The 17,349-nt window shown below is 42.2% G+C and overlaps 2 protein-coding genes across 2 annotated transcripts; both read right to left on the reverse strand.

The window, feature by feature from the left end:
• Positions 1 to 6,995: 6,995 nt before the first annotated feature.
• Positions 6,996 to 10,323, reverse strand: EAE98_002394 (uncharacterized protein). The gene is made up of 2 exons (XM_038950014.1): positions 9,294 to 10,323; positions 6,996 to 9,225 (listed from the first exon to the last, which is right to left on the reverse strand). The coding sequence occupies exons 1-2, from the start codon at positions 10,021 to 10,023 to the stop codon at positions 8,564 to 8,566; spliced, it is 1,392 nt and encodes a 463-aa protein (XP_038813753.1). The 5' UTR covers positions 10,024 to 10,323; the 3' UTR covers positions 6,996 to 8,563.
• A 1,698-nt stretch (positions 10,324 to 12,021) lies between these two features.
• EAE98_002395 (uncharacterized protein) lies at positions 12,022 to 12,210 on the reverse strand (the record flags this gene model as incomplete). The annotated part of the gene is made up of 1 exon (XM_038950015.1): positions 12,022 to 12,210. The coding sequence occupies one exon, from the start codon at positions 12,208 to 12,210 to the stop codon at positions 12,022 to 12,024; it is 189 nt and encodes a 62-aa protein (XP_038813754.1).
• Between the last annotated feature and the right edge of the window lie 5,139 nt (positions 12,211 to 17,349).

Raw genomic sequence — 17,349 nt, forward strand, 5'->3', positions numbered from 1 at the left:
GATCATATGGAGTGAGGGGGGGGCTTGGATTGGTCATGGTCACGAAGGAGCAGATCACGAGGCGGAGTTTTAAGGCGATAGAATATAAAACATGTATTACTGATTTGCATTATACTCACGATAAGACGAAGGGACCTTTGGTAGAATCATTATAGTGCCCAGACATACGATTTGAACAACAACAAACTGTAGAGGTACCATACGACGAACGAGCTCGACGGCGATACGAGTATAGTTCATTGATGGTACTCTGTGTTTTGCAAAGTGCTAAAAGCCTCTTCATCGGCAATCTCGACAGGTGTTCATCTACATCACCATTGTATTGATCGGCGAAAGTCCTGAGCTTCAAACTGAACAAAAAGTGACATGCCCAACCATGCGAAGAGAATCATACATTAAATACGGAGTTTGTGTCATTATGTAACAACATTAACATCATTGCAAATATAATTTTCTATGCGAATTTCATTCAAGAGTTTGTAACAAATTCTGTATAAAAAAAATCGGGTTGAAATACCGACCCGACTTCTTGATATTCTTGTTTAATATTGGATATAGAAAAGAGCGTACATCTCGAGTATTCGTATTCCTTTTTCTTCTTCGTTAAGATATGGGGTATGGGGTATGCATTAGCGAAACTGGCCTTGATGCCTTATCAATACCGTTACAGGACAGGTGTATTGTGCTGCCACATAGCGAAGCGAAGGATTTTTGGTATTGCTGATTAATCGAAAATTGATCAAAAAAGTGCCAAGAATTTCTCAGTGAAAAGTGGGGCATACACCCTCCCCCCAAAAGAAAAAGACCTCTCCTCACTCTCCTCATACTTCGAAAGAGGCATGAAGTTTGTTTCAAAAAGCAGCGTCGGTGAATTGCATGTTTGAAATGAATAAAACGGTGCCTTTTCTCTACCGTGGTTAAATCATTGAACGCTGTATGAAGTACAACAGATGACGGGTGAACACCTGAATCATTGTGTCTTGAAACATTCAGTGATCTATTGAAAAGCTTGATCAGTGACGACCTTTAACAAGAAATTATTGACGATAATCTAAAAGACCGCGAGGGCTAAGAACAATAGATCTAGCGTACAAACTAGATAGCACATATATAAGAGGAATGCGCTCACTTTTTCTAAGAACAATTCCTGCTTCGTCTCTCCACACACTTTTTTGAGAATAATTCCACATGACGGATTGTTTCTATTCTCTACCAATAATTTTATACGCCAACAACAGCGCGCTAAAGAGGATTCAGTCCTGACATTCATATAGTCTAAGATATAGACATTCTATATGCACGGCAAGAGTGTCCCTGACCTCTTGACCAAACGGCCATAGAACGTAACGCAATCAAATCATCAGAACGAAGCCATCAGTTGTTGAGAATCTTTATCAATATGACAGATAGCGAACTTACTTTGACGACAAAGTTTCGGGGGAAAAAACTATCATCGGCGAGGCAGGAGCGTTCTTGACCTTCGATCAAACAACCACCGGACGCTGCGCAATGAACTTTACAAAAATACAGATACACGCCATCAGTTATTGCGACGATACCAATCCCTTTTTTTGCTGAAGAGGAAGAGTTCATGGAATACTTAAGTCGCTAATGACAAAGGGGGAAAGAGGGAGAAAGTCATTTGTGTATATCGAGCACGCAGCCCTGCCAAGGATCTGGCACATATGTACACTCTTAATCAAACGTGTATAGTCTTACACAGCTGCACCTAGTGCTCAACGGTTCTCCAACTGATTTGAGACGGAAAGCACGCATAAATTATCACGGTCGACTTATGAAAACATAACATAACAAAAATTGCGACGCTTTCCCACTAGGGCTAAATCACATGCTCTCAAATTCATGCGAGCAATTCATACATGACCCCATTTATTTGCGACGGGATGAATCTCGAGTCGGAGCGAAAAACAAGTCTTCAGTTATGCGCTGACTGCAGGAAGCATAAAGACGTTGTTCCCCAAGCATTGTTTCGGGTAACAAAGCCGAACTCATGCAGTATGAACAGAGAATGAAACAGACACTTCGTCAGCTCATCATCGATTATTACCTGTTTTGAGTGTCAATGGTTCGATGTAGTGACTGCAATAAAGTTATTGCTGCCGCAGTATGGAGTATTCATGGGTGGGTGGTACGCGACGAATACTTTGTTTTGATTCCATTCCGCTTTCAATGGATTACCGCCATTATCGATAACCTTGCGAGAGTGAATGAAATCGAGTACCAATACCTCGAGAATTCATTGCTGTGGTTGCACCATACACCTTTAGCTTGTATGACGGAGCACAACGCGTCGATAAAATAATCTCTATTGCAGTAGCAGTATGCGGACACTCCACGCTGTACGAGTATTGTATGGTCAGGAATCCTCGAGGATACTTCCGTTTGCATTCTCCCCACAATCCTCACGTCTTTTTAATGCCCTCACGATTCACGAATGATCGAATACGGAAAGAAATGCAGAATTGACGGCCATCAATTAATTGATGGCCAGCCAGTGTTTGTTTGTTTGTTTGTCGGTTGGACTCATCCTTTCATTATCGATATCAACGTTTCGTGTTTCGTCGCGTGTTGATCGCAGGGAGGACCGTGCGCAGTGACAGTTGCCTCGGTTACCACTTCAAACAATCCCAGCAGCCTTGACCACACATACACGATACACCACACACCGCACCTCCATCTTTTCTGCAAGAACACTTCATCTTTCTTTCGTGGCTGCATGATATGCTTGCATCTATACCAGTCAACCATGGTACGTACTGTATTTACGACGCCAACGATTCGATGGTAGTTTTCCACGGGAGTCCCGGTGTCCGCTACTGTGGGATGCTGTACGCTTTGGCAAGCATTGCCAAAGTGGTCAGATGAGAGTTAATGTAAGATGTAAGATGCAAGTCCAGCTTGCAGCATCTCACGTTATTTCCACAACCACATCAGTTTTCAGCCTAATCTGTGCGTCTCTATTGAATCTAGATTGTTACTACAGTTCTGGCAAGCCGGCTCAGGCCGGTACAGCTTAAGTTTGAAGTCCACAAATGTGCTCGGATAGGTATCAAAAGAGCAGACTGGTGCGGATCTTGCATCCTTTGCCTGCTTCGTAGCGGGCTAAGATATCGTGTTTACGCACGTGTACTTTCGAAATTGCGGTGAAGATAATCCTCATTTCGAACCGCAGAATTGGCTACATCAAAACCCAAGATGGACACGCCAAAAACCACCCTGCATTTGAAATTCTGTAGCAAATCGACCCTCAAATGTTTTGAATCAATACCTCGATGGAAAAAATTTTTAGCTTATCATTAATATTCAAGATTTAACATCTTGATGATACTATTTTGATTGCTATCGAAATTCAAAATAAGGCATGATTTTTAGCAATTTTAGCAGAAGAACCATTTCAGTCCTAATGTCAGGACTGCTGGGCTTGGGAGTTTACTTTCTTCGAATTACAAGACAATTGAATCACTGATTGTGGAGGTGGTCATAGGTATTATGTTCTGCGTCACAATATTTCCAAAAAGGTGGTCACAAAGAAGTTTTTGGCACTTTTGAGAATATTCAGAGGTATTTTACATGTCTTGATTTCAAATTGGGTAATGTTGCTAGATTATACTCGTTTCTGGGCATGTAGTATGCTCTCTTGCGGCTTATTCAAGAGATAGCTGCCTTTCGAAGCCCAGTCTGCTGGCCTTTCGAGTTTGAGGTTTCTTATATAGGAAGTCTGGGATGCAGGCTCTCTAAACACCAAAGAATTTAATGGTACTGGAGATATTGATCTCATGGAGTTGATTTCGTACAAAGTGTTTTTTATATACTGTGTGTTTTAAGGTTCTTAAACTCAGCTTTTCACTATTTAAGCTGTTTCTTGCTTCTTATGGTGAAGTTTTGAGTCCTGAACACATGGTGTTTTTTGATTCGTAGAGATGGAGTTGGACTTGCATTATATATGACCCGTTTCTTGGATAGTGTTATGGCAATGGAAACAAGCAGTCACTCCCAATGCTTTTACTGGGATCTTCAAGAACAAAGACGTAAATAACATGCATATCCTGCATGCTGAAGTGCTGGTACCTCCTAACACTTCCTCTATTGGACAAGCTCATGTATGTCTGACTTTTTCAGAAGGCCCCGGTCATCAATCTAGGGGCTGTCGGAAAGATATGCTTAAAGTGAGAAACGGTTCAACTGATCAGCCTCTCCACTTTGGGATTCACTCTTGAGGTTAGTTGGAGAGACTGAGAGCCAATGAAACTATTGGAAATCTCATCATCTAGTCTTGTTGCACATCTCAAAATTTCCCATTTGAACTGACCTGAGAACATCTATTGAATCGAAGATGCAAATACATACAGGCTGTTTCCATTGCCAGCGGCGACCTCCGACCGAACAGTAATTACTTCGGAGAGATTGACTGCTTTGACAAATATGTTACATCATCCTACATTATTGTAGAATTTTGAGTTCTCGAACATAGCTCTGGCGTGTGAGGAAAGGTAAAATGCCTCAGACGGATTCGAGAAGTGTGAATACCGAGACCGCCCGGACTGTGTGGAAATCTTGGAAATCTGTGTAGTTTTAACCGAGTCAATAATGAATGTAGTTTTGGCTGTTAGTTGGCTGCAAATGAGGAATCTATCAGTTCCTCTGTAGGGCCGTACCCACCCCAAATATTGATCGAGAGAGCGCTCAGAGCATTTAGAAGGATCTAAATGATGTGCAGTACACTTCATGATGCTACGAACAGCGACCAAACCTGGAACTGGTGGTTCATTAACGATAAACTTGACTTTTCAAACTGGGTTTACAGGCAAGCGTAGAGAAGCAGGCTGGAATTGTGTATAATGCGTTCTTATACTCGGCATTGATATGTAAATGTCTGCCATGATATTTCCTCACCGAAAATACGTTCACAAACAGTGTGATATTTATACTACACGGAATATAGAGCACTTGAATATAATGGAGGATTCAAATGGTGATGGTGTGTGTTCTGAGTCACAGATCAAAATCCAATAGATTTGGCGATATTAAGCGATGTAGTATTCAAATTCTCGGACTGAAAGGAACTAACTCATAGTAAAATACGATCACTCTATAGAATATGCGCTCAATTTATGAGTTTCACTGACGAGTATGCGAATAAAACAGCTTCGATAAATATAATATTAGGACAGTATGCTACTATATCAAAGCAATCTGAAATCCAAGAATCTATTATACCAACTGATCTAGCATTACTGCATTTAAAATGTAGATGAGCTGTTCTAGACTGTTCTGTGAACTTTGGGATCGAAAAATGCCTCAAGTAATACGCATATCTCTACGGAAAAGGATGAAAAAATGATGTGTCTTCGAGTTTCCAGCTGAACCACATCTCCCAAAACATAAACATATTGTTGGATTTGTCTAGAATTTAAGGTATGAATGCTCATATGATTCAGAAGAACGAACTGCCCCCTCGCTTGCTTGGTGCTGAGCCCCCTCGCTCAGAATTACTGATTCGAATTTTATGACGTATAAAGCTTCGCGTCTTGCCGTAGTCTCTCAATATAGAGCTGGACTCCCCATCAACAAACCTCACAAAAGAAAACTCCGGCGATTGCTTGTTGAAGGAGTATTATAGACTTGACCAATTGTAGGTTGCGAAATTCGGAGGATATAAATTTGTTGCACGTCTGCAAATGTCTCAAATTCAATCACTCACAAGATCAGCTCGTATTGTAACCCGTATTGTCTCCAATGGTCAATCACTAAGCCTCAGAGCTAGAGAAAAGCTCAAAGTATGTTAAGAAAGTGTAAAAGGAGTTTAGGTTTTCGTGACCTCAGCCAAGAAATGTGCTCGGTCAAGTTTTGTCTGCGAGTATGTCTGAACGTCAATTTTTTTTAGGAGGATCAAATTGTAACCATGGAACTCAACATTTCTTCGTTAAAACAATATTCTCCGGCTATACACCTTAGTTATGTCCATTCACTTGTATCAGGATGAAAAAACAAACTTCTTTCAAGATTCTGAGATGATGAACCCTCGAATATACCTCATTTGTCTCCAACCTGTCTCCAAATTCTAATCCTATGTTTGTTCTCTCTACTCGGGTCATGATTACCACGCTCGCTAAACTATTGTCATAACTATCAAGATGCCATCTCGAAGGTCTATTCAGATTCAATACAATTCAGGCAGCATGGCAGATGCGTCGACCAGTCAAACGCGTCTCGATTGAGAAATATTAACTCTTAGTCGAAGAGAAACGTATGAAATGGAAACCCGGTCTACTTGCAGATTCAAGAAGCTATTGAATATCCAAAAGCGTAGATCCACATGATAGTGAGAAAAAAATGCTGGTTTTTGTGGATCCTTAGCACCATTTTTGCGGATGTTCCGGTATACCTTCGAATTTCCAGAATATTGCCTGAAAAGTTGAAACTCATTGATGAAACCAAATATAGAAGGGGTTATATATTACCATCAAGTAAATTGTTGATGAATTGTGGATTAAGCTTATATCACTGTCATCCATTCATCCGGATGTGGCGTCGCAGAATGACGGGCATGAACCCCAAGGAACTAGCAAATTCCCAAGAACGAGAAGTAGCTAGCTCCTAATCCAAACTTCCAGAGCTGGCTCGCTCATACGATCCAATCATATCGTTACCGCTCCGCGCTTATCAGTTTTGATCACAACCTTGGAATGAGAATATCGTTTCTCAATACTGTTAGTCTGTTGGAAGAATGATCGACAGAAGAATCCAGACTCAGATTGGTGTCACACTGACAGACGGCATTTATTAACTTTTTATGTTGATCTCTTTTGTAAAGCCGAGAGACATTCATGACATTCACGGTATCCGATTTGAGATATGCAACAAGAATGGACTGAGTCACGTGACTTGGCTCACTAGCTGCCCGGGAGCCCGGCATTCAAGCATAGTTATCTCTTAGATCTTGCTCTTAGATCTTGCTCTTAAGGGCACGAGAGATTTCGCTCGAGTTTTGAGTCCGATAAAACAGTAATCATTCATATCTATATACATTTGGTTAGTCGTAGTGCGGCTACACAGCTGATGGTCAGTTAGTGCACGAGTGCTAGTCTCGCGTCATCATCCGTCCATGCTGCGAATATCTAGATGAAAATCATCTTATCTTGCCCCTTATTCCCTAACTCTAAATGTATCGCGATAGTCTTATCCCCATCCTCATGTACCTGTTTTAACTTTCCTTCCACACTTCAGGGATAAAAGATCTCGATGCATCAAAAGCTCCGGTCCGATGATGTTAATGCAAGACGGTCGGATAAGGAGTTTTAACAAGCGTCATATATGCTACAATAACATCTAAGCACCACTTAGCTGAACAATGCATCTTTCAATAGGTAGGTATCTAGGACTATAAGTACTCGTAGCAGAGCACAGACGGATGCGGGGAATCTAGTGGCTTCGCTTCACTGAGAAAGGGGGCATTGACAGCACGTGCATTTTAGAGATAGTCGACAGATCAGCAAACGCCAGTGAGTGGCCAAGTAAAACTTACGTGATAGTCCTCGCCTTAAACACAATACTCTTATCTTATTGGTCAGCCACCAAAGCATCATCTGACCCTCCCGGGCGCAGAAGCGTGCACCTCGAAGAAATCAAGGCGAACGGTGGCTTGGAATGAATCACCACACACTATCGTGATCCCAGTCACCGCATGTCCATGCCCAGACACTTAATCTAGGCTCATGCATGTTCTCCCGTCTCTTTCGTCTGTGATAGTCATTTCCATTGTGGTTCGTGAATTTCTAGACGGGACGGGTAAATCTGGCTCTCAAGACAAGCATTTTGAAAGTGTTGCATTTTCCACTTCTGATAGTAATGCCGAGCATATCGAATGTCCGGTTTTATTTCGAGTGAGCACAGGTGCAAGATGCAATGTTAGAATCACACATACAAGCAACAAATCTTGTTTGTCAAAGATTGCTGTACTATTCTAACTATTGGTATAGCGATGACTCCGCCCGATGCATTGGATGCTGTGTCGATGTACATGTACATTATACCTATTCCTATTTCCCAACACCGTCTTATTCCTAAAACTTGACCGCTTATTACAAGTGGTCTTTAACGTATTTTATTGCCATGGAAGCTTGTCTAGCCAGACAAACATGGAAATTCCATCCTTCTACCGTCCCTATGCATTGGAATGTTCCGCCCAAAGGGTATAAAGCGAAAGTACCATGTAGGTCAAAAGAAAATCCGGTAACTCCAAAAAGTTTGTCATGATAAAAAAAACACCCCAACTCCCAGTAGATCGGCACGCTGCCGCCGCTATGCTTGCCCTGCCTGCCTTGAACGCCTGGTTGATTCCTGCACCAAAGCCCCGAGGTCAAAATTCCAACATTTCTTCGTTTTAATCATGCAATGACCGGGTCCTGTCCTCTTTAAGCAGCCCGGTCGAAAAAAAAACTATACAATGAATTCCGAAATTAAGGTCAAAATAAAATAATAAGTGAGACTTTTTAAAAACGAGAATTCCCAATGAATTTTGTGCATTGAACGGCCAGTCCGTTCAAAACTTCCGTGGAAAAGGTGCTCCGACTTTTGAATAAGCTGAAGATGATTGAGAAGACCCTTGAGAACCTGAAGGTGTCGGTAGTCCATCAAAATAAACATGCCCGTGGGCAAGAACATCGCGATTCTCGCGATCACGACTGTTAGAATCTAGAAAGGAGTTGTCGGTACTGCGTAGTGACCGATTCGAATTAGTGATTCCATTGAGAGTGCTGGTACACCCATCGTCGGAATAAATAGCAGAGTCGCGAGACGAAGATGAAGAGCGAAATGGACTTTCGACACATGGAGATGAGGTGGAGTACCCAGAGTCATTGGTTAAATTGCCGACGATTGGTGTTGGTGTACGGCCAGATCCTTGGGAAGAGGAAGCGTAGAAACCTGGCAATTTCTGTATTCTTAATCTCAGTTCTGGAACTGTGATACGGGATTCCGGGTCCTGTTGAAAAATCATTTGTAAAATGAGATTAAGCTCGTCCGATGGGTTCAAGATAGTTTTCAGAAAGTCTGGGTTTTTGAGAAAAGCATTGTACGTGGCATCATCCCATGAGGCTTGTCTCCAAGGATTTCTTCCAAAGGTGAGGTTGACTAAGATCACTCCAAGAGACCAGACATCGTTTGGGGCACATCTGTATGGCTTATATGATTGCTCTAGACACTCTGACAATGGAACCAGTTAGTATGTGAAGGGCGATGGAGGATTGGGAAGTAGAATGAATAGTGCCTACCTGGAGACATATAGAATGTAGATCCGCATGCGTGATCGCGAGATGTTGGCTCCTGGGTGGCCAATCCAAAGTCTGCTAGGCAAACGGTATGACCGGAATTGGCGACCAGAATGTTCTCAGGCTTGAGATCCCTATGGTATATTCCAAGGCGGTGGCAATGTTCCGTGGCATCCAAGATTTGGAGGAAGATGCTCCGGATTAGAGCATCATGACCTACATATCTACCCCCTTCGGTAATATTTGAAAAAAGATCTCCTTCTTGATAGTAGTCCAGGATAACATAGGTGCAGTCCGGGTCATCGAGGATCTTATACATCGAGACTATGTTAGGATGGGCGGAGGCACTCCAGTGCAGGGCTATCTCTCTTGATTGATAAAGTCGTTGTCTTGCGTCCAAGGGCTGCCCATAGGCATTTCTTTTGTTGAGCGCCTTAACGGCATACTCTTTTCCAGTGGACAAATCCTGAGCATAATATACAGTTCCGTAGGCTCCTGAGCCTAACACGCGTGACAATAATAGAGTTTCTCCAAGTATTGTACCTATCCTATGATCCTGGGGCATCGCAAATGATAGTGGTGATGGAGGTGGGGTTGGATATGTATGGTGAGATGAGAATGGTGTAATATAAGGGTTGACCTGAGATGGTGGATATTGGTGATGAGGGTTGCCTTGAAAAGCAACTTTGGTTGGTGGGAAACATGGTGGTAACTCCCTATTATAATCCAACATGGCAGAAAGTGAAGAAGGAAAAAGGAAACGACCTGGATATCAATGGGCTCCTACTCCAATGGACCAAAAATTGGGACAGATGAACAGTTGTAAAGGAAAAGGGATCCGGGGCGCAACTTCCGGTTCCAAATGGTTTCTTTGCGTTATGGCTAGGTTTATATGTAGTTACGCATGTCGTCTTGGGAAAGGAAGGAGCTGAGCGACGACAAGTATATTGAAGAAATGAAGTGAAATCAGTTTATGAGTATTTTGATGATTGTAATGAGGAGGAACCGGTTGTATGTATATATTCAAAATACTAGCTCATTTCTTGCAATCTCGATAACTAAAAATGATTTAAATAATCTAAACTTAATTGAGTAATGATAGATTGAGGTGCGAGCCCGAGAGAACTAAAAGCAAGGCTGTTCTAACTTCTAACACCAAAAAAAAAGATCTGAGACACTTTCTTTTGCCTCAAAATCGCCTCGTGGGTGATCTTTCGAGGCTTATTATTTTTATGACTAGTTTGCATGCATGTACACCTCGATGTACCCTTTCTAGGACAATATAATTCTGCCACTATTTTGTTTTCGACCTACAACAATAATAGACGATCCCTTCTAGTAACCACACCAGTAGTCATTCTGTATGTCATCGTCCAAAAATAAAGGATTATTCTGCTCAACCCATGGATTTCTTCTTCAAGTAATATATAGAGCCCATCATTATGCCACGTACCCAGGATTATAATTATATCTAAATTGTTCGATAGGGCTTCGAAGTTCCATTGGGGTACCCTCAGTCTGTGGTCATGGAACAAAACTTAGATACTCCCTTGCTCCCTTTTCCTTCCTATTCTTTCTGTCTGGGTTCTTTTTGCTGGTCATGCTGGTGAAGACTTCAATCATTCAATATTAGCATCGGCCGCAATCCCTGACGATCTCCAGTTAAAAATCGTCAATTCATGCAACATTACTGCGCCCTTGCCACGCATACGAGCCCAGCCCAGTAAAACATCACCCAATGAGTGATCTGAGCGGGATAAAGTGGAAACGACGATAGTGAGGCTGCAGCTACGGAAATGACTGATGTTTGTGGTTAAGATCGTATTGGATTGATTTGCTCATGAGTAAAAGAGAAACGCTGGGGCGTTGATATTCCTGGGTTTGTATAACTTGGAAGTTGGTGGTGATGTTTGGAAACAGAATTTTTTAATTTATACAATAGCAGAACTGTGAAGCTAATACACGTTAGTCTATCTACCGTACCCACAGTGAATTGACCCCAAATTTGATACCTTAAATCGTGAATTGACCTTAATGCTCGATAGACAGGCCTACGAGCCTACTCATCAATGACTTGACAAATGGTCCACAATAATACACATTTGTTGGCAGAATCTCGTCCACACAAATTCATTGGTTCATCTAACTGGCATCGATTTTGGTGGCAGACTCATATTTTTCCCCACAGCCTCTTTGCACAAGCTGCACATCTTGCTCACTTATGGAATGCTTCAATTATGCACAAGAATGGATAAAGCCGGCAGTAGTGACTGGGCGAAGGAGGGCGAGATGCCAAAATAGAGGCTGGACATGTCCGGATTACCTAGTCAGAGCATGGATATCATAGCCTACCAATGAAGGTTGTCTACAGACTCATCGAAAGTTGAAATCATCGCTACTTCGTACATATTAAGCCTTTCCGATGAAAATCCGCCTTAGTCAAACGCCCCGAGACTCCATCTCAGCCAATGGTTGCGCTAGTCACTCACTCAGCTTTCGTACAGGACCCGACATCCTTCATATGGCAGGTTGTACCTAGACTGACAGTCGCTACAAATGCTACACACAATCACTTCCAATCAAACCCATATAATCAAGCCCTCCTATTATGATTGCACAAGATTACATAGGCTACAGCTGCCTCTTCAAAACCACTTCTCTCTTACCGCCAACACCGCCATTATTCGCCCGAGAAAACAAAATTGAAGGTTATACCTAGTGATAGTGATAATTACCAATTAGCCATCTCCTTGCAATGTCGAACAGATGGTCCTGGCAAACGACTAGCTGGGCACCGTTTAACCTTTGTCAACCCCTGAAACTCACCGCTACCCAGTGCCAATGTCCACTCCGAACTTTGGAACTCCCGAACGCAGCAAATAAATGAGTGAACTTGTCTCGAAACCAAAATCTCCTTCATTATTAGTTTGATGTAAGAAACCATCATCTCATATTGTCAACAAGTAATATTACCTGATTTACACCAGCGCCCGAACTGCTAATTTCAGGCAGGAAGGATTAGGATCTGATGTGCTTAACATACTAGGTAAAATTCAATAGATTGAGCATTCATTACTCCATACAATAATATGTGGTCTGTGGTCTTTGGTCGCAAGCCGTTGTGTATCCGTAATAGCACTCTGACCACCATCTGAATCCCTTCAATAACCCATACCCCCACAGGAAACGCTGTACAACCTTAAGGTCTTTTTAATCCCGGCTCCACGTAACGGAAATGGATGACAAGGCAGGAAAACAGGCAATCTCTCTCACACCTTTGTAGGTATGGTTACAATACATAACCCTCCCCCCCGCCCCATCTAAGCAGCCATCACCAACCATCCAGTGAATGCACGCCGACCATATAGCCGATTCGCAAGAGGTGAGAATGAAAGGAAGACGCACGTCAGATGGTGGTCAGATGTGGAGGAAATAAAAGTATCTGAGTGGAAGAAGAAAATGGTGTGTAAGGCGTAGGTAGAATTCGCCGTCTTACTGCAGCTTTCTTCAATTCTCGAGGTTACCCTGATACTGTACCCTGACTATAGAGTACAAAGCGGAGATAATTCGCCATCGTCTTAGGTTGCAGGAATGAAAGCGATGTTCAAATGGATGCGATTGTCATGATCATGAGATGTACAGCATTGTTGATCTGGGTCTCCATCCTCAGCTATCTCAGCTATTGAAAGTCCTGTCCTGACATTCCTGTCTACCCCGTCTCTCACAGGACCGGCTGTGTAGTCCTGCTATTCCTTCTCTTCCTGGCAGATTCAAATAATGACGATGTACGAAGACACCAACCGGAGTCCCGCATCCCAGCCTCATTCCTTCCCGTCAAACTTAGACACTCGGGTCCACCAAAGTTGAGATATGACAAACCTACGACTCTACAAGACGATAACAGAATGGTTGACGTTGAAGAAGCAGCCGGATGTAACCGATCGAATGATATTCATTTAATGGTGTACCATTTCCGTGACACAATTCAAGCCTAGTGAGCTCATTATTTATCTCTACTGATACCTCTTACCATCCATACCAGAGATGAGATAAATCACAATTAGAGGACATTGAGTCATGTACGTTAATTCGGGAATACCGATCCAAACTTTCTGGTCGGTGTGACCGTTGGATTGTGGAGGAATCAAATCCCATCATCCTCTATTGGTTACTACTACTTATCCATGGTCGAAATTCCCATTTTAGCTTAATGTCGCTACATTCTCAAGGACAAGCCAACCTTCTGTATTGAGCAAATTTTAATATGTTTAATCAAGCAAGGTCAATAATTAACAAGCAACTAACAAATCATTGCACATCTCTCATCAACATTTGTCTATTATCAGAAACGCCGGCATCACTCCTAAGCGTTACGAGATATGCACGTGTTTGGACCCCCGCTCCCACTACAATTCAACGCCAACCACCCAAAATGTATCATAACCGCCATGTGTGACGTTTGAGTGCAAACCTTTAATAATTCCCATGAACTGCTAAATGCACGTCATCCCCAGATCTGTACAGTGTACTATTCTCAGCACGTACCCGCACGGAATAAAGAAGTGGTCCTTTCTGGGCCCTTTATCAATCGTGGGAACATATCGACCGCTTTGAAGACCTCCAGGCCGCAAAGCGAAGGCGCTAAAAGAAACATGCTTTTGTGTGCTTTCCATCTATAGACGACTCAATATATCATCCTCAATTTCTCGAAGTCTGTGGCCATAAGTGTGGAATCCATGTCGATTTGTATTGAATCAAGTGAATTGCCTTTTTCGTATCTGCGTCTTGTAGATTGGTACCTGTACCCACAATCATTGCTTTCTGGGGGAGGGGCTTTGCTCGATCCCCGGGCGGGTATTAGACTCCACCAGATATACTGGCACAATAAAAGATAATTAGATCCACGGCCTAAATGGCACGGCACCTGTAGGAGGAAAGTCTCTCCAAGATTGATCAATTTAAAAATACATACAAACAGCATCTATGTATTCACAGTTCATATGATTAAGATTCGCATGATTCAGATGACATAAATTTTGATCCCAAGACAAAGACAACATTTCAGTTGCGATGACAGCTGCAGTCAGTGCTGTGCCGCAGGGAAGGGTTCCTCTCGGTTGTGTGTGGTTGATTATATTTAGATCTTATTGCGAAATATGCAATAAAACTTTCTCATAATGTTTGATCTATTCATAATTAGCAAATGAGATGTTCCGGAGAAAACATGTTGGTGGGATGAGAATAGCTCTTGGTTCCAACCAGCGTCAGGCATCATTGCTGCGAATCTGAGACAGTTTGACGAGGGAGCCCTTCAAGGCGCATGAGCTTGTTCTATACTTGACTCTACATCTAGTATTGTTGGAATTTGGTTCATATGAACCAAGATCTACCATCAGCATGGAGTTCATAGTCTGCACTAGATAAGATGCCAATAAATTAAGCGACTAGATAATTATCCCCGCAATACTTCTATTCTAGGGGGCCAGAGAACATCAAAATATTCTCAAATCTCGTTTTCCAGGTCTTTTGTATCAGTACGTTGTGTCAGCATGTCTTGTCACAAGCGCAATCTACCTATCAACTACTGGAGTCATTGCGTGTTGTCTAATCTAAGACAAAAGCAGGTAGTTTTCGTCTACTTTTTCTACCGTCTTTAGGGTTTGTTGATACTTTACTCCCCATTCAATCACCTCCCTGACCATCGCAATGCCAAGGATTCCAGACCATTGTAGGGTTAATAGCACTTTGACATGTTCGCTACAGATTTTCAGGAGTCACGGCCGAATAGTGATTAGGTGATATATTGACTTTGCTCTTTTCTAGGCGAGTAAATGTTTATTTCAATCTTGGACGCATTTCGTTTCAGATTTTTTACTCGTTTGGGTTAGTATGACGTTGATTATGTTCAAGTAATTTAGACTCTTCGCGACTATCCATGGCACCAGATTCCCTAGTTGTGTCTTGGCTCAACTCAAATAATACCAATTTGATAATGCTTACCATATGCCCAAATTTCAATCCATTTCATCATGTTGACATGGGCAATAATGAGTTCAACAGTAATGCACGCCATGACCACGCTATCCTTTCGTGCCTTGCACGGTACTACGACGAACAGTCTTGCTTTTCTCTCGTAACTCTTGACCGTGATCTAACAGATCTTAGATCTGCACCGATAGTTCCAATTTAGTAGGAGCTCTAATGCTCCGACATCGGCGTCTTGGTCATCGTAATTGAAAAAGGCGCTGAATCTGGCTTGAGTGTACCTCTAGTTCACGTCACACGACGCTAGATTTAGCACACAGCTAAAAAGCCGTTATTGTCGTTCGGCAGTGGCTGGTGTAAAGGCATCTTGGCAACGGGTTCTTTAAGTTATAATCAAGTCTAAAATCTGGATCAGACGCAGAAGATGTAAGATCTAGGCAGTTGATGCGAATGCTTGGTCGCGTCAACAATGTAGGTGGATTGTTGAATCAACCTCTAATCTCTGTTCTAGAAATCTCACTATATATCTACCATACTTATAAAGCGCCTCCCTCTTCCTCCCTCTTTCAAATTGTCTTCATCGGAATCAACTCTTCTAATTAACACAACATTCTCATCTTATCTTCAAAAGATGTTCAAATTCAGTTTGAATATTTCTCAGAGCTTCTCCCAGTGTTCTTGAACTCCTATCATACACTTTCAACTCGTTCTCTCGTCTATGCCATTCAAAAGACATTCTCCTCTTTTTTTTTAAAAAAAAAAATGACAGGAAGACAGGATAAATCATACGATTCTTGATCCTCTTTTGGAGATAATGTGGTCTTGAAACATCATGATATTAGTGTAAATCCTTCTTCTTCCTTTCCTTCCCCTTCTGGTCAGCTTAAGATTTATTCACTGCTGATGAATCGAAATCACTTTCTTCTCTCTTCTTGTAAGGATTGGAAGAACTGACCATCGCCTTGGGCCGAAGGGAGGAGGATAGGGGAGTTTGGATTCACTGATTTCTTTGAAGTTGCAATTCCTCCAATGTTTGTCCACGGGAGGTATCCCATGTCAAAATTCAAAAGGCCTTGAGGTTATTTAAGCCATGCTGTATTCCTGGGGGAAGAAATGTTGGTAATGACTCTAAAGGATGTCCAAAAATACCAGATATTGGTTCGTGTACCTTACCGAAACCTATGACCCGCAGTGTTCCACCTGTCCTAAAGATACAGAATGTGATCTAAGAGCTTGCGATCAAAGTTCATGATATAGCAATAAGACACGGTGGCCATTAAACTTTCTTATGAGACACATCTTGTGAAAACAGAAGGGCTATTGAACTATCACACACCATTCGACACTGTCGTAACGGTCGCGCACCCTTTTTCTGTTCCTGTCTTGTATAGCTGAGTGAAATTTAATGTTCGCTTACGACTGTTTTCATACCCTTTGCCCCTTTTGCTACCAAGCCCATTCCTTGGCGAGCACCCTTCATTCAAATCCTCAGAATATTTGAAACCAGACTGCAGAAATTCCAGAAACAAAACTTGAAATATGGGATGAAGACTAACATAAACAGGATAATATGGAGGGGCAGATGAGGTTTCGACTCAGATCAAGTTCAACAGTTGGCCAGGCCGACGGGAGCTGGTGATTATGAGCCCTACTGACATAAGCCAGGGCAGATTGACCCCCCTCTCAACTCTAAGGATTAGTATGTCAGGTGTGACTCTACGGTTGTATAGCTCCACTTCATATCATAATAAATACACCCCTTTCATCCTACAAGAGCAATTCCGTCATCGATAAAATCCCCCACTCATTAGCTCCAGCACTTCTTATGTACTAACATCAATAGTAGCTGCTAGACAGTGATCATCTCTTGACAGATCTCATTATCTAAGAGATCTCCTCTTGACAGATCTCATTATCTGCGATAATTATTTGTGATTGGCTGACAAGCTTCATACTTCGAGTGAATGACCTGTTTTACTTTTGAAAATCCAGTATTAGATACTGACGGACTCAGTCAATCCCAGATCTAGACCGGAAATTTCCAAATGAAAGGTGTCAATCTCGTAACGAATGC

The sequence above is a fragment of the Botrytis deweyae genome, assembly GCF_014898535.1.
Source record: "Botrytis deweyae strain B1 chromosome Unknown BDEW_004, whole genome shotgun sequence".
NCBI lineage: Eukaryota > Fungi > Ascomycota > Leotiomycetes > Helotiales > Sclerotiniaceae > Botrytis > Botrytis deweyae.